A 22,480-nucleotide genomic window follows, 5' to 3' on the forward strand; every position below is an offset into this window, starting at 1 on the left:
AGGGGAGAGATGTTGTAGCATTCAACTGCTAAGATGTTGGAGAAGGATGGGCTGCAGTAGGTGCCTAGCCGAGGGGGCACCATGTCCTGAAGGTAATCTTGTTGAGGTGAGGTTCTAGGTATGCCAGTCTCCGAGATTTCCCAATGCAGGAAATCTCAACTACATAATTGGTGTATACATTTCTTTCTTGTTGCATGATATGACAGATTTGGAAAGTTTGTGAAACTTAAATGACTCCAGCCTCTGTCAGACATGGGTAAGAGCAGTAACTGCTGCCTCTTTTAGATTATTGGTCCGTATCCTAAGCTGGGTTATAGGCAAAACCTTCACTGCCTTCAAGAATGTCCAGATTGGTCTTGCTGTATATATGTGTGTTTCATATACTTATCCTGAAGTTTACCTGAAGGTATGTATATGTAATAAATGACTATAGAATGTAAAAACTGAAATTTGAAAATACCAAAATAATGTTTCTTCTTATGATATATATATAAAATGTGTATTTAAACAATTTCCGTCTTCTTTTAATGCACGTTGATTTCTCCTTTGAGTTTTTTGGGTTCGTTCCTGCATACTCTAATGGGCTATATATTTAAGCAGCATAGCACCACCTGTGTTTATTATTCCTGCTTTTAAATAGCCCACTTCATGTAAAAAAGGAGATCTGAAAATATTTCTTGCTGCTCAATTAGTAGAGCAGTGGTTTTAATGAAATAAAATTAGCAACATAGTGGGTTTGTATATCTCTAATCTTGAAAAAAAGATCCCACATCATAAAATAGGCCAAATGCCAAACTGATTCCTTTCATACATGTGAACATTATGGGATTAAGGTAAGAGGACAATGCATAGAAAATGTAATATTGATGCAACACAACTTCATCACATCAAGGTTTCTTGGGCTTTTGGCTTTTTCTTATAGATAACAACTTTTAATTATTTTGTGATGAAAAGATATTCTTCCCAAAATTCTTTACAAGTCTTAAAAGTTTGAAGATTACCTCAAATCAGTGTTTAAAGAATCAATCAGCTTTTGAAATGTTGTGTTTAGACTTGTTATGCATCTGTTGAATTGGTATTGAATTCATTATGTTTCCTTTTGATACTTGATTAAGTGAAATTCTAGATAGTCTGTGTGGATAGAAAAGGAAAAGCATTACTCGGATAATGCAATTTCAATTTAAATTGTTTGCATTCAGAAGGTGTTGTTCACTTCATCAAACCATGTGTTGGCTGTACCAGGGAGTGGTGAACAAAATGTGACATTTTGGAGCTGTGTTGCATGTACACGCATGTACCAGCTCCTTTGCTAAGGACAGGAGTGGGATTTTGTTGTTTTGAGTCAGGTGATGTTTCTTTGGTGGGTTCATTCGAGTTAATAAGTACATAAATTTCAAATGGGGTAACCACACTGAGCTCGTTCTGATAGTGGCAGATGTCTGGTTTATATTGGAGGTTGTGTGGGGCAGTCTGTAGCTAGTAGAGTGAGTAGAAAGCACAGTTTGGGGTGGTTTATTTTCAAAAAGTTCATTGAACTCTGTGTGCTTTCTTCTACAGCAGTAGGTATACACGCCTCTGCTTTCCTACACCTGTATTTAGTTTGTACCAGTAAACTCAAATTGGTACATAATCCAATAACTTCATAATTTTACAGAATTTATACCTCCCAGGTTTGGGGGGGTCCATAATCAATACAGTCAACTTTATAAACTCTTAATTAAAATGTTTGGCAGTGTAATATTGCCCCAAATGAATCTGTGTTGTTTGCATATGTGTCTGCATCACCTAGGTATGACCTTAATAGTCTTTTGCTTAGAGTGGCCAAGATCCATGGGCTTATTCCAGCAAAGTTTCCGATGCTCACTTTGACTAGATTGGGGTAGTACTTTCCCAGTTAAAAAGATCCATCCTTGAAATCTTTTTCCCAGTGAACACCTCTCATTTCCCTACGTGGCTTTTATCCAAATGTTTAAGTTTTACTCATTGCAATCAATTTTCTGTAACCATGTAACAGTCTGGTCACCTTTCCATGTAAACATCTATGTAAATGAAAACTAATAATTTTATTTCTGGATGTTTTGGGTCTGGTTTTTTAATTGTATGCACTGTAACTAGATGTTCTTTATCAAAGATGCTTAATAAATTAATGTGTACTGTAATCTTACACGTTGTAGGTGCTAAATGGTTCCTGGAGCTGCTACAAAAATTAAATGGAAAATCATTTTAAGTCCCTCAAGCAGTTGTGCTATGCATTGCTCTGCCCTGTTGTTTGACATCAGCTTCTTAAAAGTGCTCTTTTCCCCTTGTGTGACATTTATGCATATTTAAAATCATTATCTGCTTTGTTTTTTGGGGTGTTACAACAGGTTTGGAATTAGCCGTAGATCCCCTGCTTCCATTGACAGGCAGAACACGCAATCAGATACGGGTGGTAGCGGCAAATCCACGCCCAGCTGGCAAAGAAGTGAGGATAGTATCGCTGACCAGATGGGTAGGTAATTAATTCTTTACAATGAGCAAGTGGTGCTATCCACAAGGTGACTTTGGCAATACCTCTCCACGCAGAGAGCGAACCCTCTCAAGCACTGTGTTTTCAGTGTCTTTGAAAGTTAACCTTGTTCATCAGGATGAATAATTAGGTCTGGGGCATATACTAGCTTCTGCAATCTGTTTCCTTGAGACCTGAGTATCACCTGAGGAAGAACTGATTTCAATTCTTCATTTGATTGTAGGACTAAATCTACCTTCATGCTTTTACCCTGAAACACCATCCTTTTCAGAAGCGGTTGGGTAGACACACTTACTAATTTGTCTTGCTGTTGAGGACTTGTTTGACCTCACCTAGTCTCCCGAGTGGCTTGGCTTAGTTTAATTTTTGCTTAGTTTGTCTAAAGTGCTTGTGATGCTCCTTTTCAAACGGTGCTATATAAATGCAAATTGATTGTTTGATCATTGAAGCTATAAAAATACCGTGTACAAAATGGAAAAAATGCAATTAAAGTTTAAATAGTGAAGTAAATCTATAGCTGGGTAATCGTCTTCCACCAGTGTATACATTTTCATTGCACTTGGCAATTAAGCTGTCAGCTGAGGGAACATATTAACTACATAAAACAGCTGGATACTGAGAATTTGCCTTGTTAAGCCTTCATTTGAAGTTTTTGCACACAGACCTTTTGCTACAACCACGGCTTGACTTGAGTGGATACCAATGAGATTGACACATTGGAAATGTCCTGTCTACAAACAGCATTGATCCAACCTGATGGCCATGGTCAAGATTGCTAGATTGGGTTTTTTCTAACTTTGTTGCCATAGATTAAACAATTCCATGCTTTTTCTATTGCACATATAGATCATCATTTTGCTGCATCACAGCTTTTGTTCTACATAAATGGACTAGTGTTGAACACAGAATAAGGTTCAGTGAGATCAGCAGGAGTTTGTTAAAGCAAATGTCAACCTCAAGTTCTGGAGATGTAGTTTGTTCACATACCTTCACAACCCCAGTGAGCTGTGCCTCGAAGCCATCTGTCAGTCCCTCCCTCACAACTCCCCCCATACTTGTCACTAAAAAGCTGTGATTGTACAGATCTGCGGTTCTCATTTTGACAGAATGATTTTTAATCGCATATGTTTTGATACTGTTGTGATGGTAACGACACATGTAAACCCGATCTTTTGCTCAGCACTACTTTTGCAGACCAACAGTTGGGTGTTGATGCTGGCACTGAGTGGAGCTGCCAGCAAGTTCTCTTGTACAATGTCATGTGTCACCATATTAGCAAAATAAATAAATAAGACCAAAAAGAACGGGAAAAGTTGCGTGGCAGAAGAGATGGCTCAAAGAGATAGCTCCGGCATTTGGCAAAGGCTGAAAATGCATGCCGATACATAATCCCTGTATTTTATTTCTTGTGTATTGGCCTGTGTTCGTAGAGTCACAGTTGGAAGCTGCATCTCTGACTGGAGACTTTATTGCCAGTCTGGTGAATCTAGGTGAAAGTTTGATTCTATGCCAAATAAGCACATTTCCACTTGGGGTAATCTGTCTAAAGGTAAATAAGGCATTTGGTGCAGCGAATCCACACACTTACTCCTTCCTGGCGTGATCTTAGCTACAGAAGACCTTTGTTCTTTGTGCACCAGCACTGCTTGTTACCACTTGGCAGGGGGAATCAAGTTTGATGATGTTGTTATTACATTTCAATTTGTTTTTTAAAAAGCTAGTAATGCTGCAGATCAAGATGAACAAACCATAGCTGTGTTGAGGAAGGCTTCAAAGCACTACTAATTACCGTGGGTATTGCTAAGTACTGATGTTCATAAGCACATATTCTTCCAAAAAGCGGCATTTTTAGAAGTGCAGAATATTGCATAACCACAGGAGAGAAGGTACAGATAAAAAGTTACAACTAAGAAAGATTCTTCTAAAATACTGACCTTGTGCTCTGAGAAGGCAGTTACCTACCTGAAAGACTGTGTCTGAACACCCTCTAGACCTCCGTAGTTAGTTATCTCCTAGGAAAAAAATAAGCTTAATTGGCAAAGACCACTCCTATGAGTGTCCACCTAAGATGAATGATTTGATTCTCTTCACTTCTGTCTGGTGTAGTTTAATAAGTATTCCTTTCTTTGGCACATATACGCAGTTTCCACATTCACAGCCATCAATTGTTAAAGGAATATTGTGATTTCAACAGAATTTTGCTATCTCTTCAATTAGAAAATATTTATTTAACTCACCTTAACTTTGATGAGAAAATGTGTTCACTTAAGTGATCACTGTAGACTTTTGCTATTGTCCTGCCTTGCATAGAATACAATTTAAGGAAATGGGGATCTTCAGGTTTTTTAATCTCTTGTCCACAGGCAATGTACGTATAGAGATACAATGTCAATGCACGGTAAAAATGAATATTCCGCTGTTTTAATGCTCTGATATAGTGCTGTTGGACAACAGGTGCATGATACCATTCAGGTTGTTTTAACAAAAACCAGGATGGTGGCTGCTGGTTTTTCATGAAGTCTTACTGATTTACGCCAGGCAGGAATGGGCCCTCACATATTCACCTGTGTTTTGTCACAATATGTATTTTTTTATTTGGAATGAATTTTATAGTAGGTATCCAAAGTTTTTGGCTCATGGTAGCATTGGAAAAATTGCAGTGTAAAATTAGATTACACATTTCCTTAGTTTGTTGCACTGCTCACATGCATTGTGTGCTGTATTGCAGAACCAACGTGCCATCTCCCAGCAGTATCCAAAGTGCTGCCATCCTTCAGAGAAAGCCCCAGTGGAAGACTGATGAGACAGGATCCTGTGGTTCACTTGTCTCCAAATAAGCAGGGTCATGTAAGTTATCCTAAAAAAGGAATTATTTGATGTTTTGCTCTTGTTCCACAAGCTCTTGGTTCCAAAGGTGTTGTTCCAAGTTACATTTAGAGCGTCAGTTAAAAAAAGAAAAAATCCTCAAGCCTTGTTCCCTCCTACAATATGGAGGAAGCAGTAGAGCAGACCTGTTGTTTCCTGAATCCTACAGAAGCTAAGTGCAGCCTACTGAAATATTTATTAGTTAATAAAGTTTTGTTGCCAGCTGAACAGCAACTTCTTGTCTGTTATCTTGCGATAAGTAGAGGATTTGTGGGAGTTTGCAAAGCTATTCCAAGGCCTCACATGTGAGACTTAGTTTACTAATGTGTTTTATAATGCAACACTCAGAAAGCTGCTGCTTTGAAACAGAATAGTGATCTTGCCTTAGGCTTTGTATTTTGTCCACTTTACTCATCTAGTGTAACTATTACTTACTTTCCATAGCTTACCTTGCACAGTGTTAGAAGACTGACTGAAAGGTCTGCTGGTGTCCTGCTGAAAAAAATCTTTATTGTTTTATTTGTGTTCAATGTCTAAATGTTAAATTCTGCCTTTCTGTCTCTACAAAGTTAGTTATTCATCCCTTTTTTTTGGAGACTGTCACTTCCTGATTTATACAACAGAGACACAGATGAATGCAGTAATGTTTAGAAATTTAAAATGTCTTGAAAACTAAGTCGTTAGACTCAAAAAACCCCACCCTTTAAACTTTAAATTTCCCAATAAGCTGTATTACTTGGGGTTTTTTATTTATTTGTACAGTTGGCTAAAATGCGGAGTTGTGTTGTGTGATTATACTATAAAAGTACTAGTTGTATTCATTTTGGTGTGAGAAAGTCTTTAATTGGTTCCTGTTATTTGCTCCTGCTTACCAGCATTCTTCTTTCAATACAATTGGCAGTTGTACTTTTAGGCTATTAATTCATATCAATGTATCTTTATTATTTTTAAAAAAACCAAACAAAACAAACACACCAACACCACCACACCTGTTTTCCTATTCTTAGGAACACAAACTAGTTTTTATATGTAGATTGATCTGTTTTCCATGAGATGTATTTGACTGTATAATGATGTAATACATAACTCATGAGCTTCTGTGCAAAATGTAGCACTGGAATTATTAATGCTTGCATTCTTCTCATTTAGTCATTGTTAAAGTAAATCTTTATTATGTAGACAGATGGATGGGCAAAGTGATGCAGTTCCTAATGAAGAGCAGTAACTTTAATTGGAGATAACTAGGAGACTGGATCAACTTAATATACCTCCTGTTTTTCTGTCAGTTCTTGATTTTAGTATAACAAGAAATGTGGATGCTGAAATTTCTTGCTCTCAGTATACGTACATTCTGTATTTTCCCTCTTTTCCAGTGAAAACAGAAACAGTATTTAATCTTTTATATTTGGCTGGGATCTCTGCCCATGCCTGTTGGGTAAAACTCCTGGAGTAGACAAATAGAAAAGGCAGTGCGAAGTCTCCTTTCCATCCCTTCCTTTATTCCTGGGCCATCTGGTCACCAAACAAGTCCATTGCGTACTGAAAAACTGCTTTAGTTCTGATTGTATAGATGATCAGAATGTAGATACATTCTGTAGATGCAAACTAAAATTAAGGAGTTCAGATGGATATAAATAACCCAGAGGTAGGTGAGCTACTAAGCCATTATGAGTGTATGGCAAGAAATTCTTCCGGTAATGGGATGTTCCACCAATGTCCACTATGGAATTGAGGGCATCCAGTTTCTTCGTAACAGCTGGCTGTAACCAAGGACAGAACACACAAGTCAGCCAGACGCTGGCATGCCCTGATGGGACAATTTCAAAGCATTGCATTAAAGCTTCCTTTCTTGCAAATTTGCCTTCTGGAAAACAATTTCAGATTAGTTAAATGGTATTTCAGTGGTCGTTTGCAAAGGACACTCCTGCTGAGTATCTTTATTACAAAGGAGTAGGAAGAGCAGTGGTTATTTTGCCCTACTTCAATCTTTTGATAGGCAATTGGATTATTAAAATAACACATGCACTTTCTGTGGATTAGTTATGTTTCATGTTCTAAAATGTTGGAGTCTTAAAATTAGAATATTTTTAATTATAGTAGTTATAAACCAAGTCAAAGTCTACACAGCTCAGCCAATTTCACTGGACTGGGCTGAGCAGAGCTGTGCTTGAAAGGAACCAGTGCAAAGTGTTATGGGACAAAACACTAAACAACTCTGGCTTTTCCTGAATAGTTAAGACATGGCTTCCAAATCCATATGAAAGCTTTTTATGTACACTCAGAAAGGAGCATGCGCATTATATTGAAATGAAATTTATAGAGTTTGTTAGTCTCTTCAATGTGTTTATCCAGTACCTCAAGGTAGAAGAGCTCATATTGTGCAGTGCTGACTGTTGTAATTGTTTATTTCCTCCACTTTATTGACATAATTCTGAAATAAACTTGTAAGTGTGGTTTGGGTTTTTTCTGGATTGTTGTTTCCTCTGTAGTCTGACAGCCACTACTCCAGCCATTCCAGCAGCAATACTCTCTCCAGCAATGCCTCCAGCGCTCACAGCGATGAGAAATGGTATGACAGTGGAGAGCGCACTGAATCAGAGCTGAACAGCTACAACTACCTTCAAGGGACTTCGGCTGATAGTGGCATAGATACCACTTCCTACGGACCTAGCCATGGCAGCACTGCCTCCCTGGGAGCAGCAACATCTCCCCGTACAGGGCTAACAAAGGAGAAAGTGGCACCGCTGTGGCATAGCTCCAGCGAAGTGGTCTCCATTGCAGACAGGACATTGGAAAAAGAGAGCCACATAGACCGAAAGACCGAGTCTTCACTGAGCCTGGATATTCACAGCAAGAGTCAACCAGCCTCCAATCCTCTAACGAGGGAGAACAGTGCTTACAGTCTTAGTGACGCTGTCTCGCATACAAGGTAATTTTCACCTCTTATGAGATTGACCTCTCCACACTCATTTTCCCATTCTCACGCTTTAGCCTATCAAAAGCGAGAAGTGGATGTTGAAGAGAGGTTTCTACTTATGTTAACCAGTGTTTTGAAAAATCACACTGTACAGAATGCTTGAAAATTAAAGCCACCTTTAGTCTTTGCATCTGCTACTGCTTATAACACTAAAGAACTTCTTTGAGAGCGTATTCCATACTGGAGCTACTAAAGTAATGTAAGACAGGCACATGCCTAATGTGTTTATAAGGAATATATTGCAAGAACTGCAGTTCATATATGGATCAGAAAGGACATCTGTCCATTTTATTAATTCACAGAATATTTAATGTGTGTTTAATATGAGGTTATTTTTTAGTTGTACAAGTACGTGTTTCAGATGTTTGGTTGGTTTTTTTTCCCCCGCAGTATTTTTGTTTGGAAATCTGCTTGCAGTCAGTATGATCAAGACTGAGAGCAAGTTGCTTGGGAGTGCTAGCATGTAGATTTTAATCTCATTCTGCTGCAAGCTTGTGGGTATGACACATTACAGTCACCCTCCCCCTTTCCCTCAGTTTTGCACTTGTAAAATAGGATGTATCAAGTACGTGTATAATGTGCTTGAACACCTCAGATGGAAGATGCGCACTTTACAAGTTAATCAGAGCTGCTAGAGGCAGAAAATATTTTAGACCATTTTCCAAACCCATTTCCCAGGAAGTATTCAGTGCACTTTTTGAAAAATACTCATACTGTGTCTTACTAGCAACAAGGAAAAAACCACAGCTGTTCCTTGAAAGATGTGTGATCATCATAGTTTGGCTTTGCAGAGCCGGACCGTTGCATTTTTATTCTTAAGGCACGTCTGTTTGGAGCGTGCAGCTAAAATACCTACAGGCTGGAAGTCTGAAGCAATTTTTACTAATTGTTTTGAGCAAAGCTCCATTTAGGCAAGGCTAGATGTTTATCAGACAGTTTAACAACTCTTCATACAGTAGCTGCAAATAGGGGTTGTCACAGAGACTGTAATGCAGTGAATGGTCTCCATGTACTTTGTCATGGTAATTTTGACTAAGAAATCTATTAATGATGGTCCAGCTCTGGTTTTCTGCCTCTCTTGATTGGCTGGTTTTGGTACTAAAGCTCATATTCAGTTGGTATAAATCCCACCCAGGTCTTTGAGACTGGTGGATTTAGTAGCTATGCATGCTTGGAAGGACTTGAGCAAGTGTGTCGAAAACACTGTGCAGAGGGATTTACTTAGATTTTGGGGAATGTTAGCACGTGCCCCTGTCTTGAAGATAAAAATCTATATTGTGGTTATCTACAGTTTTATCTCTTTCATTTTAAGACAAGCATGTTTATATGCATTTTTTAACACTCATTAGAATTTACCACATGCCCTGCAGTGCTTGTCTGAATGTAGCTAGCAGGAGCATTAAATGTGAGATTCTTATACAAAATGCTGATAGTAATAAAGTTGTCAGCAGCGTTTCCATTTGGAAGTGTTTTTTTCAGAAGTGACTCGAAGCCTGGAAAACTTATTTGGAAGCTTTATTGCAGAGGTGTGCCTAATGGGAATGGCATCTCTGTTAAGTCTGAGGTTCTGGTTTCCTCTTCTCTGAGCATCAAATAGGGTTAGTTCAGTAGAAAAGCCAAGAAAATTTAATAGAAAGAAGCATATCTTCGCAGGGCAGGCAGACCCTGTCAGCTCTCATCTTTGTCTTCCATGGATATACTTTGCAACTCGATTGCAAACTTAAGTCTAGGATGTTGTTTCATTATTTATTATATGATAGCATTGTGTCTCCAAACATGGTATCTTCTCTGATTGATTTGGATTGATTTGCATGATATTTCTCTGATGATACTGAAATGATTCTCTGTATGGTTTTTGGGGGCTGTTACTGAAATTTCCCGATAAAGGTTCCTTGGGCTTTATGCTAAAGAAAACAGTTAGGGTTTTTTTTTTCCCCATTTCATTTAAAAATCAGATGTTAAAAATCCAGCTGTTTGCAAAGAAGAGTAGTAGCGATTTGTAGAACACATGGGGCATGATACTTGAGAAACACTGCAATGCTTGCACCCACGTCATTTATTTTGGTGGAGAAAAAACAGGCTGACTTGTGTTCCTTCTTTATTATTTCTTATTTTGGAAGACTGGAACACGTGTTTGCCTCGCAATAAAGCAAAGGCACAGTGTGGGCTAAAAAGCTTTCATTTTGTTTCTCATGGTGTCCTCAGTTGGTGGTTGCACACTGAACAGCAGTGCTGACCTGAGGAAGCCCTAGGTCCAGCTGTTTGCTCCCAACTCTCCCGTAGCTCTTCCTATGGAGGCACAACAGCTTGGAGCTGGAGGCTTGATGAACTGGCACATCCAAAATGTAACCACAGCTGCCTGCTTCGAGGAGGTGAAGGAGGGGAGACTAAAGGATCATTCTGAGCAGGTTGCTTTTTGTGAGAAATGAGCAGCTTAATTGGTGTGTTTCTCTATTGGTTTCTAAATTGTCATCCTTTGTTGCTTCTTACTTTTTTACCTATTGCCTGTGGATGCCGGAATGTCTGTAACGTCTTTAGAGTCAGGTTTCTGAGCAAGAAGAAAAGGAATTTGGCCCTAAAAAGAACTCCTTGACAAAAGAAAAGAAAATAACCACAAATTAGAGTGTTTGTGTCTGTAGAAGACAGGAGCGATAATTAGTGTTCAGATCATTTGATGGTGCATAAAAGAACTTGTACCTGAGAATTGGTGGCAAAAAGTAAATTATAGTGATTAATTTTTACAGCAGAGCTTCTGGCTGGGTTTTATTTTTCTTCTCCACCCCCATTCCCAAAGTCCTTCCTGATGATTGTGCAGATTTCTCATAGCATCCCAGGAGAATTGCGTTATGTAGGCCAGTAATTATACAGAATCATTATAGCTGAATGTCATTAAATGAAGCCATATGCGCTGATGGCATGAATTCCCTAGGAAAAAAATAAAATCAAACTTTCATTTCCACCTAAACTATGTGATTTCTTATGGTCCTCTTACCAAAACTAAGAGCAAAATCAAGGCTATTTCTAATCAAGTATCTTTTTCATTGCTTCTGATAATTTTAAGATATTAAATATTATTTAATGATTGTAGAATACTTTTATGAAAAGCTCCTCTGCAATTCTTGCAGATTATCATGTAGTATTTGATTTTTTTCCCTAATTAAATCCTTGATGTCTCAATAATTGGGGTGGGAGGTAGGGGACCAACAGTGGCACTCGCTCTGTCCTGAGAATATGAGGACTGAATTTCTTCAGATGTAATCAAGGTGGTCCAGGCGTCTGTTAAGTATGAGGAATCTTCTGCATCCTTCCTGGTGTCGTATGCTGTAATAGCTTTGCATCACTATCACAGTGCTCCAGCTCTGATTTATTTTGTCTAGAGTTTATCCAAAGCCTTTTGCTCTTAGTTAACAAGTGTGTGTGACTATCTGTCAGAATCCTGCTGGGCCTGCCTGTGGTCACTTGTAGGGTGAAAAGCTTCAGTCATATCTGCAGTTCTGTGCATAATTCCTGAAGCAGAATATCCTCCCAAAATACTGTATTGTAAAACCGCAGATCAAAACATGCAATACACTTTAAAGAAAAGTGTATTTAAAACTGTATGCTAATTTTCTTCCTCATTTGCTAGGCTGCTCTTGGCATATATTATTGGATGCATATTATAATAAATATTAAAGTAATAATACTTAAAATACACAATGTGTATACACAATGATATAAAAACATTATCATCACTTTTATTACATATACATATGCATTTTATATGTAAATTTTACGTAGAGCATATTGAGCATCATTATTTTTTGCCCTCTTTGCTTAGTAATATTAAGGATCAACACTACCAGCCTATCTGGAGGTATTAGTTTTTATCAAGAAATGTTTCTGTACAAGTAGCACTTCCTTGAGAACTGCCTGATGGATAAAATAATTCTGAAACGTGATCAGAACTTCCCTTCTACACTGAAGCAAAAGACTTCTCCACTTCTTGAGTGTATTTAGAAGGGGGTCAAAATAAAAAAAAATAAAAATAAAAAGTAGCCCCATACATTTTCTTTAAAGATGTGCAACTTCCCCAAACCTTGATGTTTTAATTTTGTGGTGGTGATGCCTCACAGATGGGCTGGTTTACTCAGCATGTGTAGGAGTTTTCTTTCAGTATTGAAAAAAAAAAAGAGAAGGGGGAGCGAAGATAAATTTACAGCCTCTCTCCTTAGCTCTTATTTTTTTCTGCTTTCTTGCTATAAATTATGCTTACTTATAGCCATTACAAATAGGAAGGTTGTGATGTGTATTGCCAAATATACAGGCTTGATCAACAGGAAAATATCTTCCTGTATTTTCCCAATCTGCCATCTTTTATATATGCCTTTCAAATGTACAGATCGAAGGGGAAAAAAGACTTCTATAATACAAAATCTGTATTATTGTCATTTGATTTGCATACATATGGGGAGATACATCTTGCCCCTGATGTGAGGGACTTTGTGGTTGTCCCCACGTACATGAGACGGAAGCATGGGCTGCAGCAGCCCGGTGCTGTTTGAGGTGGGAAGACCACAGTCTGCTCAGACTCCTCGTGAAATCCACAGCACTTAACTGTTGGGACTCACAGTGCTTAACTTGAGCCATATGAAAACAAAACATAATTGAAGGTGATTTTTTTAGGCACCATCTGTTGTCAATGGAGAGAGGAGAAACTCCAAAGCATTAATTCTCCCAGTGTATCTGAGACACCTAATTTAAGGTGAGGAGAATCACCTCCTATGGCTATTTCTCCATTCACTACAGCAGGAACCAGACAAGTGGCATAGATTAGATAACTGACTTCTATAAGGCTAAATATAAGTGAGGTTATTTTCCCAGGTGGCAACACAAATTTAACCTTCAATTCTTTTTTTCTGTTTCACTGAGAGATGAGAAAAGGCATTGTTTTATCAAGATATGAAAAGAATTATGAAGAATTTTCTGTTAAGCTAAGAAAAAAGAGATTATTCAGTGACTTTATTCAGCCTTCCAGCTAATTTTTATTTCTCAGTCAGAAACTGTTCTTTACCACGGCGCCATCTGTTTCAAATTCCTTCCTTGCAGTGTTGGATACAGGGATGAAAATGTAGCTGAGTTGTGTAGAGAGCTGATAGAAAACTGGTCTCCAAATATATAATGCTATTTCAGTACTAAGGCTCTACACAAAGTTTTCCTGTAACTGTACTTAGAAATGCCTGACCTTTTGAGATTGTTATAGTAAATATTGTCTTAGGCCCTAGTGCTCCTGATGTTATGCAAATCGCATCAATTTGAATATCAGCATAGCTGAAGAGCAGCTCCCATCTAAAGCCCCCCTCCTTCTTCCCACACTAAGCTGCAGCTGGTCATCCCAACTGTTTTTGGTCGAGACAAATTGTGATACATGTTAGAGACCTGCTCAAACTTCTCAATTTAAGAGTTGTTCTTTTGCAAATGGTAACTGCTTTTCAGGGAAAATCCTGGAAGCCCTCTTTTGAAAGATGCATGGGTTTCTTCTTTGGCTTGTTGTGGAGTCTTAAGGAGATGTTTCCTGTTGCTAAAGTTCCTTCAAAATATGTTTTCTTCCGCAGCCAGGAATTCCAGCAAGAAATTGGACTTGGGTTCTTTTTTGCTAATTCATTTACAGTATCTTGTATTACTTTTAAGCTGCCTACTAACCGGGAACCCTAGATTTCCCACTTGTGAAGGGAAACGAGGGGACAGTGGTATATTGCATCCTTAAAGGTTGCTTACAACATCTTTTATTACCATGTGAGATGTTTTTAATGAAACATTGGCAGAAGGCCCTTACGAAGAGCAAACTGGTTTTGCTACTCTACCCACTATTGATGAGAGTAACATCTTGTACCCAGAGTTCTGCTTTAAAAACAGCTAAACAAGGTGCACTATATATATATATATGCACACACATTTGAGGCAGATTTTCTCTTTATTATGTTTTTCTCCTAGTACCATGAGCTCACGACACTCTGCCAGCCCGGTTGTTTTCACCAGTGCCAGAAGCTCACCTAAAGAAGAGCTTCATTCTGCTACTTCTCCCCAGCTCGCACCTTCTTTCTCCTCCTCCTCTTCCTCATCATCTGGTCCTAGGACTTTCTACCCTCGCCAGGGTGCTACTAGCAAGTATCTGATCGGATGGAAAAAGCCAGAAGGGACAATAAACTCAGTGGGGTTTATGGATTCAAGAAAGTAAGACCGTTTTTTGGTTCTTGTTTGGTTATTTGCTTTAATTGTAAAGAAGCATTGAGATGTGTGACACTTCTCTGTAGAAGAGCTCAAAACTATTTAATAGAATGCTTAGTCTTCTGTAGAACTTAATCTCTAATCTAGAGTTATGCAGTTAGGCTTAAATATTTGATAGCTAATCTCATTCCCTGTTAACTTGTAAAAGATTTTTTTTTGTCATTTCTAGAGAGCTGTATGGATTCAGTCCTGTTAAAGCTTATCTTTCTTTGGGACTTCTTAAAGATGACTCAAAGTGCTATTTAAGCCACATACATTAACAATCCTCTTAACGTAGAGCCTGAGTTTTCCTCAAGCCTCTCATCCATGTAGTGGCTGTGTGGCGCTCCGTGTTGCCTTGGTAAGATTACCGCCAGCATCCAGCCTAACTGGCTTAAAGCGAGCCAAGATCTCCCTGCGTTACAATATGCAACCATCTCTTTGGGAAGAGAAATTGAGAAACAACTTACTAGTGAAAATATTGTTCCTTTAAGTCTAGTATGACTTGGAAAGCAAGTGGTTCAGAAAGCCCATTTCAAAGTAATTTATTCAACCCTTCTTGCCTTTTATTGGGTCAAGCACAGTATCCCTACATGATACTGATAACTGGCTGTCAAAAGGAGATGGTGAACCTTTGTGATAACTGCATTATAAAAAGCCACTTAAAAGACTAAAGAAACTTAGTGATTTGCTACTTTGAGGTTCATTGAAGACATTTGTATTTTTTTGTTTTGTACAGAATACATGTTATCTTAACAGGTTTGGTCCCTTATGGGAAAATGTATTATAACCTTAAATGTATTGCTAGTTGATGTTTTTAAACAAGTTTATTCCTTCAACAGGTATTCGTTAAGGTGAGGCTTTACTACGGTATTAGTGAAACTCCTTCCCTCCTCCGTGCCCCCTACCTAGGTTTTTTCTTTGAAAATCTTGAGGGTGCTATAATTTTTGTTTCATTCACGCCTCCTGCCCCAGGGCTTTGAGACCTGAATGTGTCTGTTCCGTTTCATTTAAGACGTCACCAGAGTGATGGCAATGAAATGGCCCACCCTCGGCTGCGTGCTTCAGCAAGAGATCTGCGAGCATCACCGAAACGAGCATCCAAGTCCACCGTTGAAGAAGAGCTGAAGAAATTGATAGATCTCGATAGCCCAACACCTGAATCCCAGAAGAATTTTAAGGTATTATAAAGAGGGAGTCTGTCATCTGGCTATCTCTTGTTCACAGTTAAGTGAAATCTGAGAATACCTGAAGAGCAACGCACAGGTCCTCTTCTGATCCAAGTCATAGTTCTGTTGTTACAAAATAGAAATGTGTAAAATTACACTTTATAAGTATTTCATGATTGAGTTCATTGCTGCCTGGGCATATCAACTAGTACAGCAAATGCGTCACAATTTGGAAGAGGCTGAAACTCTTAAGATTTCTGTGTAGAAAGTGCTGAGTGCTTTCAAAGCAGTCAAAGCTGAAGTGTTTATTCATACAACGCTTGCTCAGTTGGACTGTGCATTGGACTCAGGAGTTTCCTAGCTAGGATCTTTTGTATTCTCACTCATAACAGGAAAATAAAATGCAAGGCATTCCCTGAATTCTCATCATGGGCAGAAAGTCATTTGTTTTGTCACAGACTTAGCTACTAGAGAAATACATTTGGGAAACAGTTTCGTTACTACCACTGCAGTAGCCACTGCAGTATTACTACAGATTTGTGTCCAAATTTAAAAAGACTAGTATGCCAAATTGCAAAGAACATTTTGGACTGCTGGCTCATGGAAAATCCTGTAGTGTTGTGTTATGCATTTGAATTGTTCTTCAATTGCATCACTAGACAGTGACTTATTGACAGTATTGAAACTCCTTGCAAAATGCACATTTTATGCCTCTCTAATCCTGTTACTGGACAAGGACCAAGACTGCTCCCTAAACTTAAGCAAATATTTATGAAGAGTAAATAGTTAGAAACATTTCCTGATGTGTTTCAAAATGTGTATAATAACACCAAAGTGCATATATTAATTTTAAAAATCCATCATTTTGAAGAGAATGTCTCAATTTCTACAGTCGCCATGTACAGTCAGTGCTTAACAGCTCAGGCTCATCACCTAGAGCCCAAATGGTTTCCACAGCAACCATGCAGAAGAGAGAGCTCCAACTTCTTTCTTTGCTTGTAAAAACCCAGAGTGGCTTATTAAAACTTGGAAGCACTAGCTTCCTTACACACATTATTTCAGATGTTACCTTTGAGGCTGGAGGGAAAAAAAGCCTTGCCAAGGGCAAGATATCTTTTTCTTAGGTTGGTGGTAGTTCTGAGGGGAGTGGGACATGGGCAATGTGAGCGTCTCCTGTTGGTTGAGAACAATCTCCTTGCTCAAAACATTGCAAGAACTTCCATTCTGTTTAAAGAGGTGACCTGAGGGCCATGCAAAGCATCTATGTTCCTAAGTTAGTTGTTTTTCTGATGTGGGGTTAGTGAATCAATTCTTACCCTGATCTTTATTTCCTGGTGACTGTAACAAGTATATTAACTCAGGTAACACTTCCGATAAATTTCAGCAAGTTAATAACATTCTATCACGCCAACAAATTACATCTTTTCCATTTTAAAAGTAACTGTCATTTTTGCCCACTGTGTGATTTGTATTTAATCTTACAAAAAAGTTGCTCTTGGGGCATAAATTTTTTTTTTACCTTTTTTTTTTAATAAAAGGAATGATAATGCCCTTCATTAGTTCACTGCACAAAGATCAAAAATCCTCCTCCTTCCTGTCTGTTGGCTGCCAAAGGCTTTGTTTGCTAGTAGAATTTGTTCTAAGCTGTGATTTTGTGTGGCTTTTATCTTCCCAGCCTTCCTTATCTCCTTACCTACTACTTATGCATTTTATCTTCTCAGACAAGTCACTCTTCTTTTTCTCTTCCCTCTGCTCTATTACCAGAAGACAATTCCTACTTGTATTGCCTCTGTTTTGACTTCATCAGATGTTCATATCTGTGCACCCTTTTAATCTCAAGCTCTGATGCTAACTGGCAGTTCCAGCTCCTAACTCTTTAACACTAAATGAACTCTGTGACCCTTGAGTAAACTGCTTGACTTGTCATCTCGCTCTTTTCCTTTGCCACTTCAGGACCAGTACTGGGAGACTTCACTGGATCATTTTTATGTGCAAATGAGCAACTCTTTATAATGTTTAATCTTTCTGGAAATCATATTATCTCCAGAGCAAATGAGGGTGATGAGGTCTTCCTTTCTGTTTGTCATTTCTCCATGAAAGTCTTTGGACTAAATTTCAACCGGACGATAAACATTATGTCTTAGAGATTGTTATATTGCTAGGTGTTTCATGAAAGTCAGTGTCTCTGCTGGTGGGGATGGTGCACGTTCTTTGATAGCAGCTCGTTGGCTCTGGCCAGAGAGTATGTAACTCCTGGCTAACCACGGTATTGCTTTCTCCTCTGGGGAGCATGGAGGAAGCTGGCGTGATGGTGGCGGTAAGACACGAATACTCTTACTCATGGGAAGACTTCAGAAGGATTTGAATCAAAAATTAAGAGTCGAAGCGGTGGTGGGTGTTCCTAGCTGTTCAGTAATGTGAGACTTTTAATTAGTTGGCATTTGCTGAGGCTCTGCCTGCAGGAAGGCAGCCTCCCCCAGGCACGAGGGAGAGCTCTGGTTTATGCAGCATTCAGTCTGTTGCTGTAAACATTCTCTCTGCTACACCTCAGCTCTAGAAGCTGTGAGGCCTGCCTGAGACTTCCACTTCAGAAGTTTGAAAGGTATTACAAAGGTAGAATGTGAGATTGACTAAAAAAGACCTATTATATAGGTTACCTAGTTATAATCTCCTTCAAAGCAGAGGAGCAGAGCTCTTTTTCCTATCCACTCTGGAAAAAATACAACGTTAACACTTGCTTTCTTATTTTTAAAAAAAGTGTTTTAAAAAAATATTTTTACATAGATTTCAAAAGTTTCTTTATTGATTTATTTTTTCTCATTTCTTTTTATTTGTTTTTATGAATGTATAGTCACACACTCTGTCCTGTCAGTCTCCCTTTCCCAGCACTCCTACCACAAGGCGTGCCTTGCAAAGGACTTTGTCAGATGAGAGTATTTACAGTGGTCAAAGGGACCATTTCTTCACCTCGCGGGCGTCGCTCTTGGACCAAGCCATGCCAAACGATGTACTATTCACCAGCACATACCCTTCTCTCCCAAAGTCACTGCCATTACGGAGACCGTCATATACTTTGGGAATGAAATCACTACATGGTAAGTGTATTTCCCATTTTTCTACTTTCGCAAGAATCCGTTCTGAATCATGTTAAGGGAAAATGTTTGTAACAGCAATTAATTCCATCTCGATTTTGATAAAATGAGGAGAGTCAAGTCACGTGCCTGGAAATACAAAATAGGACAAGAATTTTTTTTTTTCCTCATTTCAGTGGGTAGTCATGCAGTTACCTTGTGGAGGGAGCACAAAAATTTGCCTCATCAGCTTAAGTTTTCACCATTTCTTCCAGGAGTCATCTGGAGCAGTTGGACCAATGGGCAAATAATGTATGCCTGGTTATCCACCAGTGACAACTTCAGGTGTCATTTCCTTTAGTGTGGCATTGTGGGACCAAAATACCATTAGGAAAATAATGATATGAAAGTGGATAAATACCAGTGGGCATTTGGATGTACAACTATACCAGATACAGCTTTTATTGCACCAAATGTTTTTGAATTCACTCCCTTGCCCTATTCATATTACAGGGCTTGAGTTACTTAATTGTAGTCGCACATCAACAACTAACAAGCAAAAGTTACTCGGTAAACTGCTGTCAAGAAGGTGCTCAGCTTTTCCTCCGTTAGTTTACAGAACAGTCTCAGTAGGATTATCGGATCGGTTGTGTGTTGCTGCATGTGAATGTCTCAGTTGGTGAGAAAGGGAATTTTCACAGGTTCCTGCTGTACCCCATAACTAAATGTAGAGCTAGATCTGACAGTGTAGGATTCTGCAGTGTTTCTGAAGAAGTATGTATCTGCTCTGGTTTATTCATGTTTTAGTGTGTTTCAAGAGGAAAACGCAAGGCTGTCAATAGATTCGACTCACTATAGTGGGCTCTAAGCATGGTCTGTATTTAGATACGCTTGACAGTGCAGGCTGCTGAAGAAATCTATTTTAAATTCTTTTCATCTGTCTGTGATCACCAGGCATCAGTTTTCAGTGTTGAACCTGACATTTTCATGAGCTGTTGTTTCTGTATAACATGTTTCTTGCGTAAGAGTTAGGAAACTGAGCTCTCTTCGCTTCTGTTTTTTATATGCGCCAAAATAACTCTGCAGACTCGGTTACACTTGTAACTGGCTGGTGCATTTGGCTTCTGAGAGCTTGGGGTCAGAAAATTAGTGACACCGTCTGAGTAGAAATGGAAAGCGGCATTTGGTCTCTTTTCGTTTAGGTGCCTGTATGTTCCGAAAAGAAAACCACAAAACCTTCTTCCTCTGTCACATTCTCTTCCACACCAAACCGATTGCTCCTAGTGCATAAGCTTTATACATATGTCAACAAAACAAGGTTTTCCATTTTCTATAAGATGTAGGCCTGCGTGATAAAACCGGCTATTCGAGTGACACATGAATTGTCCCGTGTCCCCCTGCCCCCAACTTGCCTTTGCTGAGAGAAGGATTAAGTAGAGCTGGATATCTAATACCACAAGTATTTGTTGGCTTCCAGCTATTCAAAATTATTTTAATTGAAAGATCTTAATGACAAATAACAACCATTCCAGAGCACCTTTGTTTTGAAGAGGGGAAAACAATGAGCTAAAAATATTCTTATTTACTTATCTGTCTTAATTAACAATCCAACTCACTTTTAAAACAGGTAATTTTTCAAATAGTTTTTTCTTCTAATTCTGTGTATCTTTTCAGTTATTCTAAATACTTCCACGTTAAGAACTCCCCAGATAACTGCCCTCTCTTGGGGAGATAATACAAGAATCCTACAACATTTTTTAAATCTTTCTTTACACCCTGACGGAGGGCATGAGGAAGCAGGTTGTTGCTGTTTCAGAGCTTACATGTGTGCTGACTGACCAGGCATTGCACGGTTTTTTTGATTATCCAGCCAGTAAACTGAAATAAAGTAGATAATTGTTGGTTCGCAATTTGGTCTTGCCCTAATTAGTGGCAATAATTCAAGTGTGTCACTTTGCTAGGCACCACTTTGCACAAAAATTACAGGGATTTTATATCCTCCTTTCAAGCTTGCCAATGTTTATTCCATAGTGGGCCATGTACCTACTTAGGGGTGGGTGTGGGTACTTTTCAGTAAAGATCAAGAGGTTTCACTAAACTGCTGAGAGAGGTGCAATGCTTTGGAAGTAATTTTAAGGGTTTTCTTGTTCTGATTCATCTCGGTAGGCCTAAGTCTGCTCCCATTGGTTTACGAGATCGTAAAGACGGGAGGAAAAAAGCCCAGTTTTGTATTTTTACAGGAGCAAATAGGTGTCAGGGAGTGTAGAAGTTCCAGCAAGCTGCAGAGCCCTCGAAAGTATCTTCAGTGTGTGCAGAGGCAGGAGTTGTTGGGTAGAAGAGTCCAGCCCCAGTGCTGGGGGAGGCACAGATTGGCTTTTGAAGTGCGAAGCTGCAGAGGTTCAGGCAGGTTAGAAAGGACCTGAATGTCCTGGTGAGAAGCCTTGTCTCAGAAGACCGGCTTGTAACATGCTGTATCTGGTCAGCTGCTGTTGATCAAACGTTCTACTGAGTTCTGGTTCCAAAAGTGCTATCCCAGAAAAATTAAAACTAGGGATGCATTAGTGTTAGGAAAGGAATTTGGGTGGTTTTTTTAAATGGAGTTTATAATTAGTTCTGCATTACTCTAGGTGAGTTTTCTGCCTCAGACAGCTCCCTCACAGATATCCAGGAGCAAAGACGGCAGCCCATGCCAGACCCTGGTCTTATGCCATTGCCTGATTCTGCCTCTGATCTGGACTGGTCAAACTTGGTAGATGCTGCCAAAGCCTTTGAAGGTGAGTTTTCAGAATATAGTACTTAGAAAGCTGGTCTTTGTGCATGCTTTGTTAAGGAGTGTGTTGGATTTTTTTTAATCTTGACTCTTGCTTTCTCTTGCTTTTGTTGTTACTGTTTCTACTTAGATTGAAGCTTAAGCTCATTTAAAATAGCAACTCAAGTCTTAACAGTCTAAAACTTTGTATGTAATAGATACCATTTCTTCATACTGGAATCCCTCTGTGCTACATTTTGGCCAAATCTCTGTGAAACTGGCTACCTTTTGATTTATGTAGAGCAGTTGCAGACATCGCAGCTAGGGTGGAAAAGACATCTGGCACGAAAGTGCAAAAGTAAAGTAAAATAGCAGTGGAAAAGCATATATGAGCACGCTAATGATTGCTTGCTTACTGTGCTAGCAAGAAGTTTCTGTAGTGCAACTGAAGTGTGCCACCAAGGTAATTTGGGAAATACGCCTTGTTGGTATGTACTTTTCCATTGCCATTCTTCCCTTTGCATACTCTGAATACATAGACTTGCACATAAGTGTCATTTCATCCTATGGCACTTTCCATCTCCTTGACACTTAGTAAACTGAAGAGAACTGTAAGCTGCCTAGGTATATTTGAATTTAAAATTAAATACACTTCAGCCCAAAGGGAGTTTCCCTTACAGTTGTTATAATCCAATGGAAGAGTCTTCCAGGTGTGTTAAACAGAAGTGCTTTTTCCTAATCTCTGCATAAATGCTGTCCCACCTTCATGAAAGTGTTCTCACTGATCCTGAATCTTTTAGACATTATTCTGTGTGGTTGGAGAAGGCTGTGAAGTAACTTACTTCCTTGGCTGTTCTCTGGTAGTGGCCGTATACATCATGAAGAGAGTGCATGTCT

General features: G+C 38.9%; 1 protein-coding gene across 20 annotated transcripts in view; it reads left to right on the plus strand.

The window, feature by feature from the left end:
- SIPA1L1 (signal induced proliferation associated 1 like 1) overlaps positions 1-22,480 on the plus strand; it is a 220,056-nt gene that overhangs the window by 192,428 nt on the left and 5,148 nt on the right. For 18 of the 20 annotated variants that reach the window (XM_075754278.1, XM_075754274.1, XM_075754295.1 and 15 more), the window contains 7 exons: positions 2,367-2,491; positions 5,238-5,356; positions 7,864-8,303; positions 14,322-14,561; positions 15,610-15,775; positions 18,615-18,858; positions 21,462-21,608. In XM_075754278.1, coding sequence (XP_075610393.1) covers positions 2,367-2,491; positions 5,238-5,356; positions 7,864-8,303; positions 14,322-14,561; positions 15,610-15,775; positions 18,615-18,858; positions 21,462-21,608 — 1,481 coding nt within the window. The remainder of the gene's footprint in view (positions 1-2,366; positions 2,492-5,237; positions 5,357-7,863; positions 8,304-14,321; positions 14,562-15,609; positions 15,776-18,614; positions 18,859-21,461; positions 21,609-22,480) is intronic. The other 2 variants (XM_075754292.1, XM_075754294.1) reach the window with 1 other exon arrangement.

This window comes from Balearica regulorum, chromosome 5 (assembly GCF_011004875.1).
Source record: "Balearica regulorum gibbericeps isolate bBalReg1 chromosome 5, bBalReg1.pri, whole genome shotgun sequence".
Classification (NCBI taxonomy): domain Eukaryota; kingdom Metazoa; phylum Chordata; class Aves; order Gruiformes; family Gruidae; genus Balearica; species Balearica regulorum.